Source organism: Mercurialis annua, linkage group LG6, assembly GCF_937616625.2.
Source record: "Mercurialis annua linkage group LG6, ddMerAnnu1.2, whole genome shotgun sequence".
Classification (NCBI taxonomy): domain Eukaryota; kingdom Viridiplantae; phylum Streptophyta; class Magnoliopsida; order Malpighiales; family Euphorbiaceae; genus Mercurialis; species Mercurialis annua.
Genome location: NC_065575.1, coordinates 17,394,660 through 17,412,252, shown reverse-complemented (window position 1 = coordinate 17,412,252; position 17,593 = coordinate 17,394,660). Strand labels below are relative to the sequence as shown.

The 17,593-nt window shown below is 36.8% G+C and overlaps 1 protein-coding gene across 1 annotated transcript; it reads left to right on the top strand.

Annotated features, from left to right (window-relative positions):
* Window positions 1-1,029: 1,029 nt before the first annotated feature.
* Window positions 1,030-3,532, top strand: LOC126687670 (uncharacterized). The gene is made up of 5 exons (XM_050382226.1): window positions 1,030-1,495; window positions 1,594-2,057; window positions 2,143-2,316; window positions 2,445-2,678; window positions 2,786-3,532. The coding sequence occupies exons 1-5, from the start codon at window positions 1,030-1,032 to the stop codon at window positions 3,530-3,532; spliced, it is 2,085 nt and encodes a 694-aa protein (XP_050238183.1).
* The last annotated feature ends 14,061 nt before the right edge of the window (window positions 3,533-17,593 follow it).

The following is a 17,593-nucleotide window of genomic DNA, read 5'->3' as shown; positions in this document are numbered from 1 at the left end:
TTTCACTCGGAAAAGGTTGGGGGTCGTATTAGAGACCAGAGGGAGATTGAGGGTTTTAGAGCTGCTATTAATGATTGCGAGTTTGCAGATTTGGGTTATGAAGGAGGAGCTTTTACTTGGTCAAACATGCGTGCTGCGGATCAGAATATTAAAGCCCGTCTCGATAGATTTCTGGGCAATGCAAAATGCCAGGAGCTGTACATGGGTTGGCGAGTTCTTCACCTAGCTAGAAAGAGGTCCGACCGCTGTCATATTCTGATAAATACGCTGAATCAAGCTATTGCGAAGTCTCCTAAACCCTAGCGTTTTGAAAAACTCTGGATGTCTCATGAACAGTTCGGCGAGGTTGTTGCATCTTCGTGGCGCCAAACAGATTATGGGACTGCTGAGTTTATGGAGAAGATTACTTCTTGTGGAGTTAATTTTCAGTCCTGGGCTTTTCGTAATATTGGTTCTATTCGTCGTAACATTAAGGACAAAATGGCATTTTGAAAGATTTGCAAGAGCAGCAGCCCTCTGATGCTTCTACGCAAGCCATCTGCGTTCTTAATGCGGAGCTGGATGAGTTATTATGTAGAGAGGAGACGATGTGGAAGCAACGTTCTCGAGCAGAGTGGCTCAAAGATGGTGATCGCAATACAAAATTCTTTCACCTAAGGCTTCGAACATGAAGAAAGTCAACTCTATTTACATGATTAAGGATGATTTGGGTAATTGGCGTTCAGGTGAGGCGGTGTCTGTAGTGGTTTCAGAGTACTTTCAAAAATTATTTACCTCTTCTAATCCTACGAATCAAGCGGAGGTCATTGACTGCTATGATTCTTGCCTCTCTTTTGAGCAAATAGCCGATTTACAGTGCCCTTTTAGGGAAGAGGATATTACCGTAGCCCTCAAGCAAATGGGGCCTACGAAGGCGCCAGGTCCTTATGGCATGCCTGCTCTTTTCTACAGCTCGTATTGGCATATTATCGGTAAGGATGTCGTGAAGTGTGTCCTTGGCTTTCTGCAGTCGGTGTTATGCCTCTGAAAATGAATCACACTTTCATTACTCTTATCCCGAAGAAAGCTTCGCCGGAGTCCATGAAAGATCTTAGACCTATCAGTCTATGCAATGTGATTTACAAGTTTATAGCTGAGGTGCTAGCTAATAGACTCAAGAGGGTTCTCCCAAGTTTGATTCACGAATCTCAAAGCACGTTCGTACCTGGAAAACTTATAACTTATAATGCGCTTATTGCCTTTGAGTTGTTCCACTCCATGGCTAAGCGTTCGCAGGGTAGAATGGGTTCAATTGCGCTTGAGTGGAGTTTTATTGAGAAGGCTATGGGTCAGATGGGTTTTCCGGGGCACTTTATCAAGCTTATCTCTGCCTGCATATCGTCGGTCACATTTTCCTTTTTGGTAAATGGTAATCCGTATGGATTCCTTCTGCCACAGCGAGGTCTCCGTCAAGGCGATCCTTTGTCGCCATACTTGTTCCTTATATGTGTGGAGGGTTTTTCTGCGCTTCTTAGGAAGGGAGTACAACAGGATCTATTTTGGGTAGCCGTTTATTTAGGGAAGAGCCTAGAATAAATCATCTATTTTTTGTAGATGATAGTGTGTTGTTTGCACAAGCTTCGGATACGGAATGTTACGCTCTCAAGCGGATTATCAGTGCTTTCGAAGTTTCTTCTGGTCAGGTGGTTAATTTTGACAAATCGGAACTCCTTTTCAGTGCAGGAGTACCTCAGAGACAGCGCCATTCTATTCAACAAATCCTTGGGATTCAGGTAGTGGATTCTTTTAAGAAATATTTGGGTATGCCAACCATGGTGGGTCGGTCTAAGAAACCAATTTTTTCTTTTCTGAAAGACCGGCTGAATAAGAGAGTTTTTGGATGGAAGGAGCGGTTTTTGTCGAAGGCAGGTAGAGAGGTTCTGATCAAGTCAGTAGCTCAATCTATCCCGACGTACATTATGAGCTGCTTTGCGTTACCTGTTTCCTTTTGTTCTAACATGCAAAGTATTATTTCTAAGTTCTGGTGGAGCGAAACTGACGAAAAAAGGATCCCTTGGGTGAGTTGGAGTACAATTTGTAAGGCTAAAAAGGAGGGAGGTCTTGGCTTTCGCAATTTAAGAGCCTTCAATCTACCTATGCTAGCTAAACAGGCCTAACGCCTTATTCAGAATCCTGAATCGAGTTTTCAAAGCGAAATACTTCCCAAATGACTTATTTATTCGAGCTTCTCTCAAACGTGGTGCAAGTTTTGTTTGGCGAGTATTATGGAGGGGAAGAAAGTTCTCGATGCGGGGGCAGCGTGGCGGATTGGTGGTGGTAAGTCGGTGGATGCGAGACAGGATAATTGGCATACTTCAGCCAATTATATGAAGCCGCTTGGGTTGCTGAATGCGCCAGATGGTTGTACTATGAGTCACTTTATTGATGTCCCCTCTATCAGTTAGGATCGAGATAAAATTGATAGGGCCTTTTCAGTACAGGATGTGAATGAAATTCTGAAGATTCCATTTAGTAGAAGACTTCCCCCGGACAAGTTGTTCTGGCCTGCGAACAAAAATGGTTTCTTCACGGTTAAATCTTGTTATTATAAGGCATGTAACATCATTAATAAAGGAGTTGCTGGTTCGTCGATATCTTCTGATCTTGATGGATTATGGAACAAAATATGGAAGTGCTCAGTCCAGCCGAAGATACGCCACTTCTTGTAGCGTATGTGTCATAATGTGCTGCCATGTAACGATAATCTGGTGAGGAAGTCTATTCCGTTTATTAACTGCTGTCCCAGGTGTGGTGCGGAAGCAGAAACAACCCTCCATGCATTGAGAGATTGCGAGGAAGTCCGGGGTCTTTGTTGTTATCGCCGTTGAATTTGCGGGTTCATAGAAGTCCCGCTGCCGATTTGATTGAATGGCTTTGTAGCATGTTTACTACCCTCAAATCTGATGAGTTGCAAGTTTTTGTAACCAGTTTATGGATAATATTGAATGATCATAACAACGTTGTTTTTGAGAATCACCGAGTGCCGGCTCAATTCTTGTTTCGTAGCGTCATTGCTCTATGTGACACGATATCTGATTATCAGGTTCAACCTCAAGAAAACGCTCCAGTTGTTTGGCAGGCTCCTCCTCCAAACTGGGTTAAAATCAATACTGACGCGGCCATTGTTAAACACAAGAATCTCTCAATTATCGCTGCTGTTTGTAGGGATCAGAATGGTGATGTGGTGAGGTGCGGGGTTCAGATTGTGCATGGTTTGGTAGAAATTAAGTTAGCTGAGACATATGCTATTCGAATGGGTCTCCAACTTGCTGCTGTAACTTCAGTTCATGATGTGATAATAGAGTCTAATGCTCTCACAGTTATTCAGCGTTTGAGAAATCCGAGTAGTGCCATAGACAATGTTAAGCTGATTGTGGACGATTTTTTAGCGTTGGTTCAGGATTTTAACGTGGTGTTCCAACACATAAATCGGAATGGCAACCAAGTTGCCCATGCTCTAGCTAAAAGGGGCGTTTTTCGGAAAAGATTGTAATTTTGACGAAGAAATTTTTTTCCCGGTCAATTAACTTATTCATCCTCTTAGAGTTTCAATAAATATATCTTTTTCTCATAAAAAAAAGAAGAAGTTTATTAGCACTATTAAATTAAAATAATTCATACAATAAATTATTTATTTTTTACTATTATAGTCTAATAATTAAATCCTTTACGAGTGGTAAGCGGCTCGGCATAAGTTTAAGCAAGGTTTTGGTTTCACTTAAACAAGATCTCGATTTTGAGTCTTGTGAATGCAGAAAATCTCCACTCAGACTCACCCATCTGCACGACCCGGTCGGATCCGGATTAGTCAGGGAAAAACCCTAAAAACCGGATAGGCAAACAAAAAAAATCATAATGATCTTTGAAAACGACTACTCGTTTCTGTTTCTCTATCTAATTTCATTTCCCTCCAATAACCCAGAAATCTCAATTCTTGGGGCTCTGATATGGTTTTATTTAGACTTATCGTTAGTCATACTACGAAAATTGAATTAACATTTGTGGCGGGTCCCTTGCTTCTTGAACAATCCCAGGATGCTGCTGCAATACAAGGACTTGGCCAAGCTTAAAACCAAAAAGGTTTCTTTTTTATGATTGAAATTGAGTTTAATAATGTGTTTTTAAGAGAATTTGATTAAGCTATGTGAATGATGACATACTGCGTTCGAGGATGTTTTTCCTACGCGTGACTCTGCAACTCTCGAGCATCTGAAAGAGTTGAGCTCTAGACGTAGGGTAATTGAGGTTCTTGCAGATTTATTATAATTGTATGTTAGCCGAAAGGCTAGCTATGGGTTTTTGTACTACATTACCCATACCCTAGCGTCGGTCACGATTCATGAAAATGGGCCGTGATAGGTTTATTCCTAGACTAAGCTAAGAAATGGTGTTATTTGTCATGCTCTATTTTTAAGTATGAGATTGACGTTTAATTTGGATATTTGCTTGGGCATGAGGAATACGCTTATTGTTAATTTGTTTGCTAAGGCATGTTTTGACTCGTGTTTTCTTTTAAAGCGTGTTGGTTCATCATGGATTTTATCAAACACTTTGTTGCGTGTTGATTAATTGGTCAGTTAAGCGATATTGAGTTCCCTTCTTTTCAAACTCGGGTTTTTGATTATTAATTGATTCCGGAATTTTAAATATTGGTTTACAACTTAGTTATCTTGGGTCGGGTTAGACTTGGGTTGCCCGACATGTGAGTTAAGCTTGGAAGTCTTGGTTGACTCGGCTAAGTACCATTTTGGCTTTTGAAATGTTTTACCAAATGGTTTGAAAAGGTTTCCAGATTATGTTTTCAAATGAAACTCAATATGGCTTAATGTTGTATGGTTTTGGCCATGGTTTGAGTATGTGTATTTAGTCTATATTTGGCTTATGCGTTAGCATTGATTTTGGTGTTGTGCTAGTCCTATGTTGTGTATAGTACTCTCTAGATGTAATGCCCTGTAAGTTCAGGTGCCGTTTAGTGCAACGTGTCCGGCAGAGAAGGACCGGAGTTGCAGAGATAAAGATATTGGATATTAAAGAAAAGGATAATATGGAGTAAGACGTATATGTTTGAGGATTAGAATAAGAAAATAAGGAAAAATGCTAAGAAAAGTCACAAACTATAGATCAGGGACTAAAGTGGTAATTTAACCAGTTAAGTCCGAAAATGGAATTGTTTCGCCAAGGTCCGCGAAATGTTTTATAGTATTGGTGGTAAAAGTTTCAGGTCAATCGGAGACCTTTTAAAATTTGGACGCGGATTCATTTTGGGCTAAATTGTCAATTTTGAAGAATTCAAGGACCAAAGTGCAAATTAGCCAATTTAGCCTCGAGAATAGCAATCGGAAGATTATCGACGAGAATAGTTATATTTGGAGTAGTATTATTTATTTGGATATAAATAATACGTAGATATTCGAGTTTAAGTGAATAATTAACCGTTCGGTTAAAATTAGAAAGTTTAAAAGAGAAATGGTTTAAGTTAAAGAATTGAAGGATTAAAGTGGCTAATTAGCCAACTTATATGTTAAGGAAAGGAAGGAATCAGATGATTCCAGAGAGCAGAAGAGGAAGAGAGAAAGGAAAGGGCGAACGATTACGTTCCGCCGCCGTTTCGCCGTTTCTCGCCCAAATCGCGAGTTCTTTATATCGATTCGTTCAGAATTCGATTCTCTATCATCGCTAAGCTTCAAATCAAGGTAAGTTTGACGTTTTTATTATGAGAATTGATAAATAAGGGTTAATTCGTTTTAACGAATTAAACGAATCGTAATCGCGTTTCTATTGGCGTTTTTGATGATATTTGAGATGGTTATTAATGGAAATCGTGGTAGAATCGACTTTGGACGTTTAAGCACGTCGGAATTGGCCCGGGGAATGAACCCCGGGGCTGCACATCGGCAGTCGTTTGCTGCACGAACGTGCAGTACACGTTCGTGTAGCAGACTGCACGAACGTGTAGCACACGTTCGTGTAGTACACTACACGAACGTGGAGCACACGAACGTGTTCGTGCAGTACACTGCTGCACGAACGTGTAGCCCTTCGCCAAAGGGGGGTTTTCGAATCGGGCCTTCTGGGCCCTGACGCGACGCGGAAACTCGATTTCAAACAATTTCAAGTTGTGTAATCAATCGTGATTCGATTGAATATCAAAACGTAAACTAGGACGTTTAAAAGAGAAGTGTGATTAAGAGATTATCAAAGTTAAGAATCGTATTAGAGATACGATTATATTAACCTAAGTTTATAACTTAGAGTTTTGATATTAAGCCTACGTTTATGAATTAAACGTACGTATGATTTGAATAAGAAGTGGATACATCGACGAGGTACGAGATCGACGAGCTGGAATAGTTAAAAGAGTGAATGACGTGTGGAGCTTACGTTTGGATATAAGGAATAGCGATCGTTGTGAGTTAAACTTTACTTTGAGTATTATTACGCAATAGATAGTTTTTATATTATAAATATAATATTAAACTACATCGCATGCTATAGTATTTTATCGATAGAAATGAATTTGTGCATCGTATTATCGAATATATATAGATTGTGAAAACTAGTATATGATCCGGGGGAAACAAGCTACCTATTGGGTGTCAATAGGCTGTGTGATCACCAGCGTCCGGGTAAGTCATAGATAGAGATTTCATGGGTCGTATATCATACTTGTTTGTGCATGCGATACAGAGCCTATCTGGTTGAACTATCCCGGGGCCTGTATCTGCGAGTCGGCTGGTTGAACTATCCCGGACTCATATCGATCGATCGTTAGATGTTGTGATAATGTTCATTATGCATACTAAGATATTAGGGTTTCGATCGGATCAAATGTTTGAAGTATAATATGTTTGTATATATGTGTTTTGTTTTAAATGCGATGTTATTTTCCATAATACCTTAGTAATGTGTTATCTCACTCAGTATTTCCCCAAATACTGACCCCTCACATTGATGTTTTCAGGTGTTTAGAGTCGGATCAGACAGACCGTCTTTGGTGTGCTGAGTACGAGTCCCCTGGGTGCTGCAGTAGTATACGTATGACGAGTCTTAGCATAGAATAGTCAGGTCTTATAGGTTGTGTACATATTTAATGTTTGTTTGATGTGACGTCTTTTGGTTGTCAGTTTTGTATTGATCGATAGACGGGCTAGTACGTACAAGTTACGGAAGTGAGATGCCCACTATGGTTGTATCGATGATGTGATATATATGATGTACGTTATGATTGTAAACGTGTCTTCTTATTACATGTTTATAGGATAGTTGTGTTTGCGTTTCCGCGAAAAAGTTAGAGTGGTTTTAGGCTTGCTACGGGTTTCGGAGCTACCACTCCCATTCCCTAGCGCCAGTCTCGGCTCAATAATTTGGGTCGTGACAAAGTTGGTATCAGAGCAGTTGGTCCAGTTACCTCTGCTAATATATGATTTGAGTGCAGTTAGTCCATGATACCACTGCAAGTCTGTGATTGATGTTTGTTTGTTCCTAGGTATTAGGTCATTAGACTAAGCTAGGAACTACTGCAGCTATAGAATTGAGCCATGTCTGATCCAAGTTGTTTGTATTATTTGTTTTAAGATCGAGCTGATTGATTGTGAATTTTTGATTGATTGAGAATTCTTGTTTGTTTCATTATGATAAGTATGATCGATGGATTGTGAAATTCTTGTTTGTTTCATTATGACAAGTATGATCGATGGATTGTGAAACCTTTGTTTGTTTCTTTGCGAAATACGTATACGATGTATAGATGGTATCGAAATCGAATTATCGAAATGTCGAGATGTGCATGAAGAAGAAGTATGAAGTTACAGAAATGGAAGAACCTACCGTGTACAGAGTTTAAATGTCTAGAGAACTTACAAAACTCGAAGTTTAAAACTTTTTGAAAGTTGTTTGTGTAAACGATTTTGAAAACATAGTTGTGCCTAGACCCGCGATAGTCATCGATAAGTGCCACGACATTGATAGAAGTGCATCACTACATATATCTGTACATACATCAATAGGACATGCATCATATGCATTATGTTCGGACGAAAAGGTGAGATGTGGCAACTCTTTGGGGATGAGAGACGTCATCACCCTAGTGCACAATTTTGTTAAAATGAAAATGAAATTTGATTTAAAGTTCAAAATGAATCGTTTTATCGAAAGAGTTTTGAAAGAGTTTTGTTTTCATGTAAGTATACCTAGACCAGAACTCTGTGACGGAAGTGAAGTGCTCGCGAGCCAGCTGCGATCAAGACCAAGAAGCGAATGAATACGTATCGTTGCGAAAATATAGACGTTATGCTTCTAGGATATGAACTTAGTTTCGAGTTAACGAGCTAGTATATAGTTAAGATCGTGAATACGTTGGACAGTGATATGTACCTGATTAGTGATGTGTTAGAAAGTAAGTATTTCTTTGACGGGATGTCAAAGATCTTAAACAAGGATATAAGAGAAGAAGTGGATATGAAGGATGAAGTTTGTATAAGAGAAGTAAATGATAGATGTACGTGAATAGCGGAATGAAAATGATTGGATGGTGAACTAGGACGTTCATATTGTATGATAGGAGTATGAAAAGAGGATAGTTGAGTATAGGAATCGATTTATAGTTTATGCTTTGAAGATAGAAGATTGCCCTTATGATAAGATGAGGTGGATATTGTGTGATATTAGAAAGACGTCGGATTTAATAAGGATATCGACGATAGATGTGCAAGGATAGGAGTAACAAGTCAAGAAAGCGTGTGATGGAATACAAAGTATATAGTATTGAATGTTAAACAAGGAACAAATGAAAAAGGTCAAGGGTTTAAGATAAGTAAAAAGGTTGTATGAAAATTCGAGGACGAATTTTTATAAGGGGGGAAGAATGTAATGCCCTGTAAGTTCAGGTGCCGTTTAGTGCAACGTGTCCGGCAGAGAAGGACCGGAGTTGCAGAGATAAAGATATTGGATATTAAAGAAAAGGATAATATGGAGTAAGACGTATATGTTTGAGGATTAGAATAAGAAAATAAGGAAAAATGCTAAGAAAAGTCACAAACTATAGATCAGGGACTAAAGTGGTAATTTAACCAGTTAAGTCCGAAAATGGAATTGTTTCGCCAAGGTCCGCGAAATGTTTTATAGTATTGGTGGTAAAAGTTTCAGGTCAATCGGAGACCTTTTAAAATTTGGACGCGGATTCATTTTGGGCTAAATTGTCAATTTTGAAGAATTCAAGGACCAAAGTGCAAATTAGCCAATTTAGCCTCGAGAATAGCAATCGGAAGATTATCGACGAGAATAGTTATATTTGGAGTAGTATTATTTATTTGGATATAAATAATACGTAGATATTCGAGTTTAAGTGAATAATTAACCGTTCGGTTAAAATTAGAAAGTTTAAAAGAGAAATGGTTTAAGTTAAAGAATTGAAGGATTAAAGTGGCTAATTAGCCAACTTATATGTTAAGGAAAGGAAGGAATCAGATGATTCCAGAGAGCAGAAGAGGAAGAGAGAAAGGAAAGGGCGAACGATTACGTTCCGCCGCCGTTTCGCCGTTTCTCGCCCAAATCGCGAGTTCTTTATATCGATTCGTTCAGAATTCGATTCTCTATCATCGCTAAGCTTCAAATCAAGGTAAGTTTGACGTTTTTATTATGAGAATTGATAAATAAGGGTTAATTCGTTTTAACGAATTAAACGAATCGTAATCGCGTTTCTATTGGCGTTTTTGATGATATTTGAGATGGTTATTAATGGAAATCGTGGTAGAATCGACTTTGGACGTTTAAGCACGTCGGAATTGGCCCGGGGAATGAACCCCGGGGCTGCACATCGGCAGTCGTTTGCTGCACGAACGTGCAGTACACGTTCGTGTAGCAGACTGCACGAACGTGTAGCACACGTTCGTGTAGTACACTACACGAACGTGGAGCACACGAACGTGTTCGTGCAGTACACTGCTGCACGAACGTGTAGCCCTTCGCCAAAGGGGGGTTTTCGAATCGGGCCTTCTGGGCCCTGACGCGACGCGGAAACTCGATTTCAAACAATTTCAAGTCGTGTAATCAATCGTGATTCGATTGAATATCAAAACGTAAACTAGGACGTTTAAAAGAGAAGTGTGATTAAGAGATTATCAAAGTTAAGAATCGTATTAGAGATACGATTATATTAACCTAAGTTTATAACTTAGAGTTTTGATATTAAGCCTACGTTTATGAATTAAACGTACGTATGATTTGAATAGGAAGTGGATACATCGACGAGGTACGAGATCGACGAGCTGGAATAGTTAAAAGAGTGAATGACGTGTGGAGCTTACGTTTGGATATAAGGAATAGCGATCGTTGTGAGTTAAACTTTACTTTGAGTATTATTACGCAATAGATAGTTTTTATATTATAAATATAATATTAAACTACATCGCATGCTATAGTATTTTATCGATAGAAATGAATTTGTGCATCGTATTATCGAATATATATAGATTGTGAAAACTAGTATATGATCCGGGGGAAACAAGCTACCTATTGGGTGTCAATAGGCTGTGTGATCACCAGCGTCCGGGTAAGTCATAGATAGAGATTTCATGGGTCGTATATCATACTTGTTTGTGCATGCGATACAGAGCCTATCTGGTTGAACTATCCCGGGGCCTGTATCTGCGAGTCGGCTGGTTGAACTATCCCGGACTCATATCGATCGATCGTTAGATGTTGTGATAATGTTCATTATGCATACTAAGATATTAGGGTTTCGATCGGATCAAATGTTTGAAGTATAATATGTTTGTATATATGTGTTTTATTTTAAATGCGATGTTATTTTCCATAATACCTTAGTAATGTGTTATCTCACTCAGTATTTCCCCAAATACTGACCCCTCACATTGATGTTTTCAGGTGTTTAGAGTCGGATCAGACAGACCGTCTTTGGTGTGCTGAGTACGAGTCCCCTGGGTGCTGCAGTAGTATACGTATGACGAGTCTTAGCATAGAATAGTCAGGTCTTATAGGTTGTGTACATATTTAATGTTTGTTTGATGTGACGTCTTTTGGTTGTCAGTTTTGTATTGATCGATAGACGGGCTAGTACGTACAAGTTACGGAAGTGAGATGCCCACTATGGTTGTATCGATGATGTGATATATATGATGTACGTTATGATTGTAAACGTGTCTTCTTATTACATGTTTATAGGATAGTTGTGTTTGCGTTTCCGCGAAAAAGTTAGAGTGGTTTTAGGCTTGCTACGGGTTTCGGAGCTACCACTCCCATTCCCTAGCGCCAGTCTCGGCTCAATAATTTGGGTCGTGACACTAGAATTAGGGGATGATATTAATTATTATTTATGTTTTCTTAGACCCGTCGACTGCTCGTGTTTCGGAGTCGAATCAGGTTTAGTTTCTTGCTAGGTTTTCACGTGGATTCGCAAGCATATATATATATATACATATATATATATATATATTGTACGTATATTTCGAACTGTTTCATCATTATGGCTTCAAGTTGGAACATGCTACCTAATGGGCATCATTAGGACTGCGTGCGCACCGGTATTGATCTGGGTAAGGTAATTGTGTAAATATGGTAACTCGGTGTGAGCATAGCTCTCGGGACCAGTAGAGTAACTCGGTGTAGCTCAGCTCTCGGGACCAGGCCTGTTGGATTATTGAAATATTTAGTATTATGGATTAGGGTTCCAACTATTACTCGTAATTATGTTATAAAATGTTTTGAACATTTTTAAAGGTTTTCCACTTAATAAATGTAAATAGTGGTATAAACTCATCTCAGTATATCTGACCCCGTTGTTTTCCCAATTTTTCTAGGGTTATAATTTGAGAGAGTCAGCTGATCTCCGTTTCTTTAAATTCCTCGGATGTCTTTATTTTATTTTAATAAAGAAAAAAAATTATTTTATTCTTAGACCGCAGTAGTGAACTAGAAGTCTTTATTGTAATTATTCTAGTTGTTGTTAGATTGGTCTGACTGGATTAAATCGCTTGACATGTTACATTATTAAATTGGTTTATGTTATGCCTTATTTACGACTCAGTATTGGATAATCATGTTATATTAAATATTATAACTGTTAGAATTAGGTTAAAGTCTCGGTCGCCCCCCCGAGCATTGGTTTTCTTGCAAGTTTATTATAATTGTATGTTAACCGGAAGGCTAGCTACGGGTTTTGGTACTACATTACCCATACCCTAGTGCCGGTCACGATTCATGAAAATGGGTCGTGACAAACATTTGGATTTGTTTCGTAACATTTTAAACGTTTGGCTTAAATGGCTAAAAAGGTGAAATGTTTGGATTTGTTTAGTTACATTTTAAACGTTGGAATTGTCGATTTGTTTCGTAACGTTTTAAACATTTGAATTTATTTTTTAACGTTTTAAACGTTTGAATTTATTTCGTAACGTTTTAAATGTTTGGATTTGTTTCGTAACGTTTTAAACGTTTGGCTTCAACCGCTAAAAAGGTGAAACATTATGATTTGTTTCGTAACGTTTTAATGTTTGGCTTAAATCGCTAAAAAGGTGAAACGTTAGGATTGGTTTCGTAACGTTTTAAACGTTTGGATTTATTTCGTAACGTTTTAAATTTTTTGATTTGTTTCGTAATGTTTTAAACGTTTGGCTTAAATCGCTAAAGAGGGGAAACGTTAGGATTTGTTTTGTAAGGTTCGGCTTAAATGCTACAAAGGTGAAACCTTTGAATTTGTTTCGTAACATTTTAAACGTATGGCTTGAATCGTTAAAAAGGTTATACATTTGGATTATATTCATAACGTTTTAAACATTTGGATTTGTTTCATAACGTCTTAAACGTTTGGCTTAAATAGCTAAAAAGGTGAAACGTTAGGATTTGTTTCATAACGTGTGGCTTAAATCGCTAAAAAGGTGAAACGTTAGGATTATTTTCGTAATATTTTAAATGTTTGGATTAGTTTAGTAATGTTTAAACATTTTGATTTGTTTCAGAATGTTTTAGACATTGGAATTTGTCGCATAATGTTTTAAACACATTTGGATACATTTCGTAATGTTTTAAACGTTTTGATTTGTTTTGTAATGTTTTTAAGCGTTTGGATTTGTTTCGTAACGTTTGAAACATTTGGATTTCTTTCGTAATGTTTTAAATGTTTGCTTTAATAGCTAAAAAGGTGAAACGTTATGATTTGTTTGTAATGTTTTAAACGTTTGGCTTAAATGACTAAAAAGGTGAAACGGTAGCACTTATTCCGTAACGTTTTAGAAGTTTTGATTAGTTTCTTAGCGTTTTAAACGTCTGGCTTAAATAGCTAAAACGGTGAACCATTTGGATTAGTTTTGTAACGCTTCAAAGGTTTGACTTAAATCGCTAAAAAGGTGAAACGTTTGGATTTGTTTAGTGACAATTTACACGTTTCGATTTGTTTCGTAACTTTTTAAACATTTGGATTTGTTTCGTAATGTTTTAAGCATTTGGATTTGTTTCGTAAAATATTAAATGTTTGAATTTGTTTCTTAACGTTTTAAACGTTTGGCTTCGATCGCTATAAAAGGTGAAAGGTTAGGATTTGTTTCGTAACATTTTAAACGTTTGGCTTAAACCGCTAAACGGGTGAAACGTCAGGATTAGTTTCTTAACTTTTTAAACGTTTGGATTTGGTTCATAACGTTTTAATCTCTTGGATTTGTTTCATAACGTTTTAAACGTTTGGCTTAAATCACTAAAAAGATGAAACGTTTGGATTAGTTTCGTAACGTTTTAAAAGATTTGGCTTAAATTGCTAAAAAGGTGAAAAGTTTGGATTTTTTTAGTAACGTTTTAAACGTTTGGATTTGTTTCGTAACGTTTTAATCGTTTGGATTTGTTTTATAACGTTTTTAGACATTTGGATTTGTTTCATAACGTTTTAGACATTTGGATTTGTTTCGTAACATGTTAAAAGTTTGGATTTTTTTCCTAACGTTTTAAATGTTTAGATTTGTTTCATAACATTTTAAACGTTTGTCTTAAATAGCTAAAAAGGTGAAACATTTGGATTTATTTCATAACATTTTAAACGTTTAGCTTGAATTTCTAAAAAGGGGAAACGTTTGGACTATATTCATAACGTTTTAGACATTTTGATTTGTTTTGTAACTTTTAAAACGTTTAGCTTAAATCGCTAAAAAGGTGAAACATTTGGATTTGTTTCGTAATGTTTCAAACATTTCGATTTCTTTAGTAACGTTTTAAACGTTTGGCTTAAATCGCTAAAAAAAATGAAACTACAGGATTTGTTTCGCAACGTTTTAAACATTTGGATTTGTTTCGTAATGTTTTAAACGTTTAGCTTAAATAGCTTAAAAGGTGAAACATTAGGATTTGTTTCATAACGTTTTAAACATTTTTATTTGTTTCATAACGTTTTAAACGTTTGGCTTAAATCTATAAAAAGGTGAAACGTTAGAATTTATTTTGTTACGTTTTAAATGTTTGGCTTAAATATATCGTTAAAAACGTGAAACGTTTGGATTTGTTTCGTAACGTTTTAAACATTTGGATTTGTTTCGTAAATTTTTAAATGTTTGGTTTAAATTGCTAAAAACATGAAACGTTAGGATTTGGTTCGTAACATTTTAAACATTTGGATTTGTTTCGTAACGTTTTTAAACATTTGGATTTGTTTCGTAACATTTTAAATATTTGGATTTGTTTCGTAACGTTTTAAACGTTTGGCTTAAATAGTTTAAAAGATGAAACGTTAGGGTTTGTTTCGTAACGTTTTAAACGTTTTGATTTGTTTCGTAACGTTTTAAACGTTTGGCTTAAATCGCTAAAAAGTTGAAACGTTGGGATTTGTTTAACGTTTTAAACGTTTGTATTTGTTTCGTAACGTTTTAATCGTTTGGCCTAAATATCTTAAAACATGCAACATTTGGATTTGTTTCGTAACATTTTAAACTGTTGGCTTAAATCGCTAAAAAGGTGAAACGTTTGGATTATATTTGTAACGTTTTAAACGTTTGGATTTGTTTGGTAACATTTTAAACGTTTTGATTTGTTTCGTAACGTTTTAAACGTTTGGCTTAAATCGCTAAAAAGGTGAACCATTTGGATTTGCTTCGTAACGTTTTAAACATTTGGATTTGCTTCGTAACATTTTAAATGTTTGGCTTAAGTCGCTAAAAACATGAAACGTTAGGATTTGTTTTTTAATGTTTTAAACGTTTGGATTTGTTTCGTAATATTTTCAAACATTTGAATTTGTTTCATAACGTTTTAAACATTTGGATTTGTTTCGTAGCGGTCTAAACGTTTTGCTTAAATCGCTTAAAAAGTGAAATATTAGAATTTGTTTCGTAATGTTTTAAACGTTTGGATTTGTTTCATAACGTATTAAACGTTTGGATTTGTTTTGTAACATTTTAAACATTTGGCTTAAATCGCTAAAAAGTTGAAACGTTTGTATTTGTTTCGTAACGTTTTAAACGTTTAGCTTAAATATCTAAACACGTGAAACATTTGGACTTGTTTTGTAACATTTTAAACATTTGTCTTAAATAGCTAAAAAGGTGAAAGGTTTGGATTGTTCGGTAACATTTTAAACGTTTGGATTTGTTTCGTAACGTTTCAAACGTTTATCTTAAATCGCTAAAAAGGTGAAACGTTTGCATTTCTTTCGTTATGTTTTAAACATTTGGATTTGGTTCGAAATATTTTAAATGTTTGGCTTAAACTGCTAAAAACACAAAACGCTAGGATTTGTTTCATAACGTTTTAAATGTTTGGATTTGTTTTGTAACGTTTTTAAATATTTGGATTTGTTTCGTAACATTTTAAACATTTGGATTTGTTTCGTAACGTTTTAAACGTTTGGCTTAAATCGCTTAAAAGGTGAAACGTTAGGATTTGTTTCGTAACGCTTTAAACGTTTGGATTTGTTTCTTAACGTATTTGTAATACCCCAAAATATTTTAAGGTAATTACGTCGTGCCACGTGTTGAGATTTCCGATAAATTAAATTAAGGAGAATTTAATTTAATTATATCGGGAATTTAGAATAAATTTTAATAAGTCAATTAGCGGGATTTGAGGATTTAACTTTAGAAATTTATATAAAATAAATTATAAATCCCGTAATGGATTTTATTTCCCCAAAGTCCGCGAAATAATTTATTGTATTAGTGGTAAAAGTTCCGAGTCGATCGGAGATCGTTTAAAATTTGGACGCGAATAGGTCTTGGACTAAATTGAAAATATTGAAAAGTTTCAAGGACCAAAGTGCAAATTAGCCAGGTTATATATTATTTCCTTCAGATGAAGGAATCACCAGAACCTTCTTCATTTCTTTCCTTTTTCGTTCCAAAAACGGCGATAACGTACGGTTCGTCGCGCGGTTTCTGTTTCTTGTCCGTTTCCGACGTTCTATAACTCCAAACGATCGTATTTCAGTGGCGTATCACGGTAAGCTTGACGTTTTCTCGTTTAAACGGATATATTTTGAGTTATATCGATTCAAAGTTTTAAGCCACGAAACGATTTTATCGTTTATTCGATTATAGGATCGTATTTGGGTGTTTTGAAGTTAGAAATAGCGTTTTAGATATGTTTTGAGCGTTTTGGCGCGTTGAAGCTCGTCGGAATCGAGTTCCGGGCAAAAGCCCGTGGCTGTGCGTCGCACAGCTAAATTGTGCGAACGCACAGTCAATGGACTGTGCGAACGCACAGTCAATGGACTGTGCGAACGCACAGTCAGGTGACTGTGCGAACGCACAGTCAGGTGACTGTGCGAACGCACAGTCATGGACTGTGCGAACCCACAGTCTGCTAGGACTGTGCGAACGCACAGTCACACTGTGCGGACGCACAGTCCCCTGTGCAATCGCACAGACAGACGCGCGTACGCACAGTGTTTTCGCCAATCGATCTAGTTTATCGAGAAATTTATATACGCGCATATCGAGAATTGAAATGGACTAATATTCAATTAATCATCGATTAATTAGAGGTGTTAACCTAATGAGGTTAAAAGAAGATTGAGTTAAAAGTGATTTACGATCCGTAAACGAGTTAGATATCGTTTATTGGATTATACGTGAGAAGCACGACGGTTAGTAAAAGTTCAGTGTGTCGAGTCTCGAGTCTAGAGTCAATCTTAGAATAGGATTCTAATACAAGTCAAATGTTTTAAAATTTGTTTTAGATCCGACGAGGCAAGAAGCAGCTGGACCAGTAGTTCGGGAAGCTTGACGTTCTAAAGCCCCGACGTATTTTTGGATAAGCGTTTTCTGTGAGTTTATATGATTTGCTTTTAAAGTATTTACTTAAGCAATTATTTTATATTGCTTATTATTTGAACTGCATGTTTTATATGCGAAACTTTTATACGAATTGCATATGCTTGATTTGAAACTAGTATTGATCCGATGGAACGTGCTACCTATTGGGCGACAATAGGACTGAGTGATCACCAATTTTGATATGACTCAGCTGGGAGCTGATGATGAATATGAAATTTACGATTGGGTTTATGACTTTGATACGAGAGAGTACTCGGCTACGGTGTAGTCTGGAGTCCCCGTATCTAGTG

Excerpts from the sequence above, each read along its gene's own strand:
- LOC126687670 (XM_050382226.1), top strand. The coding sequence starts at position 1,030 with ATGAATCACACTTTCATTACTCTTATCCCGAAGAAAGCTTCGCCGGAG. Across the intron at positions 2,058-2,142 it reads ACGAAAAAAGGATCCCTTGG|CTAAACAGGCCTAACGCCTT; the intron begins GTGAGTTGGAGT and ends TACCTATGCTAG. Across the intron at positions 2,317-2,444 it reads AGCGTGGCGGATTGGTGGTG|GATCGAGATAAAATTGATAG; the intron begins GTAAGTCGGTGG and ends TCTATCAGTTAG.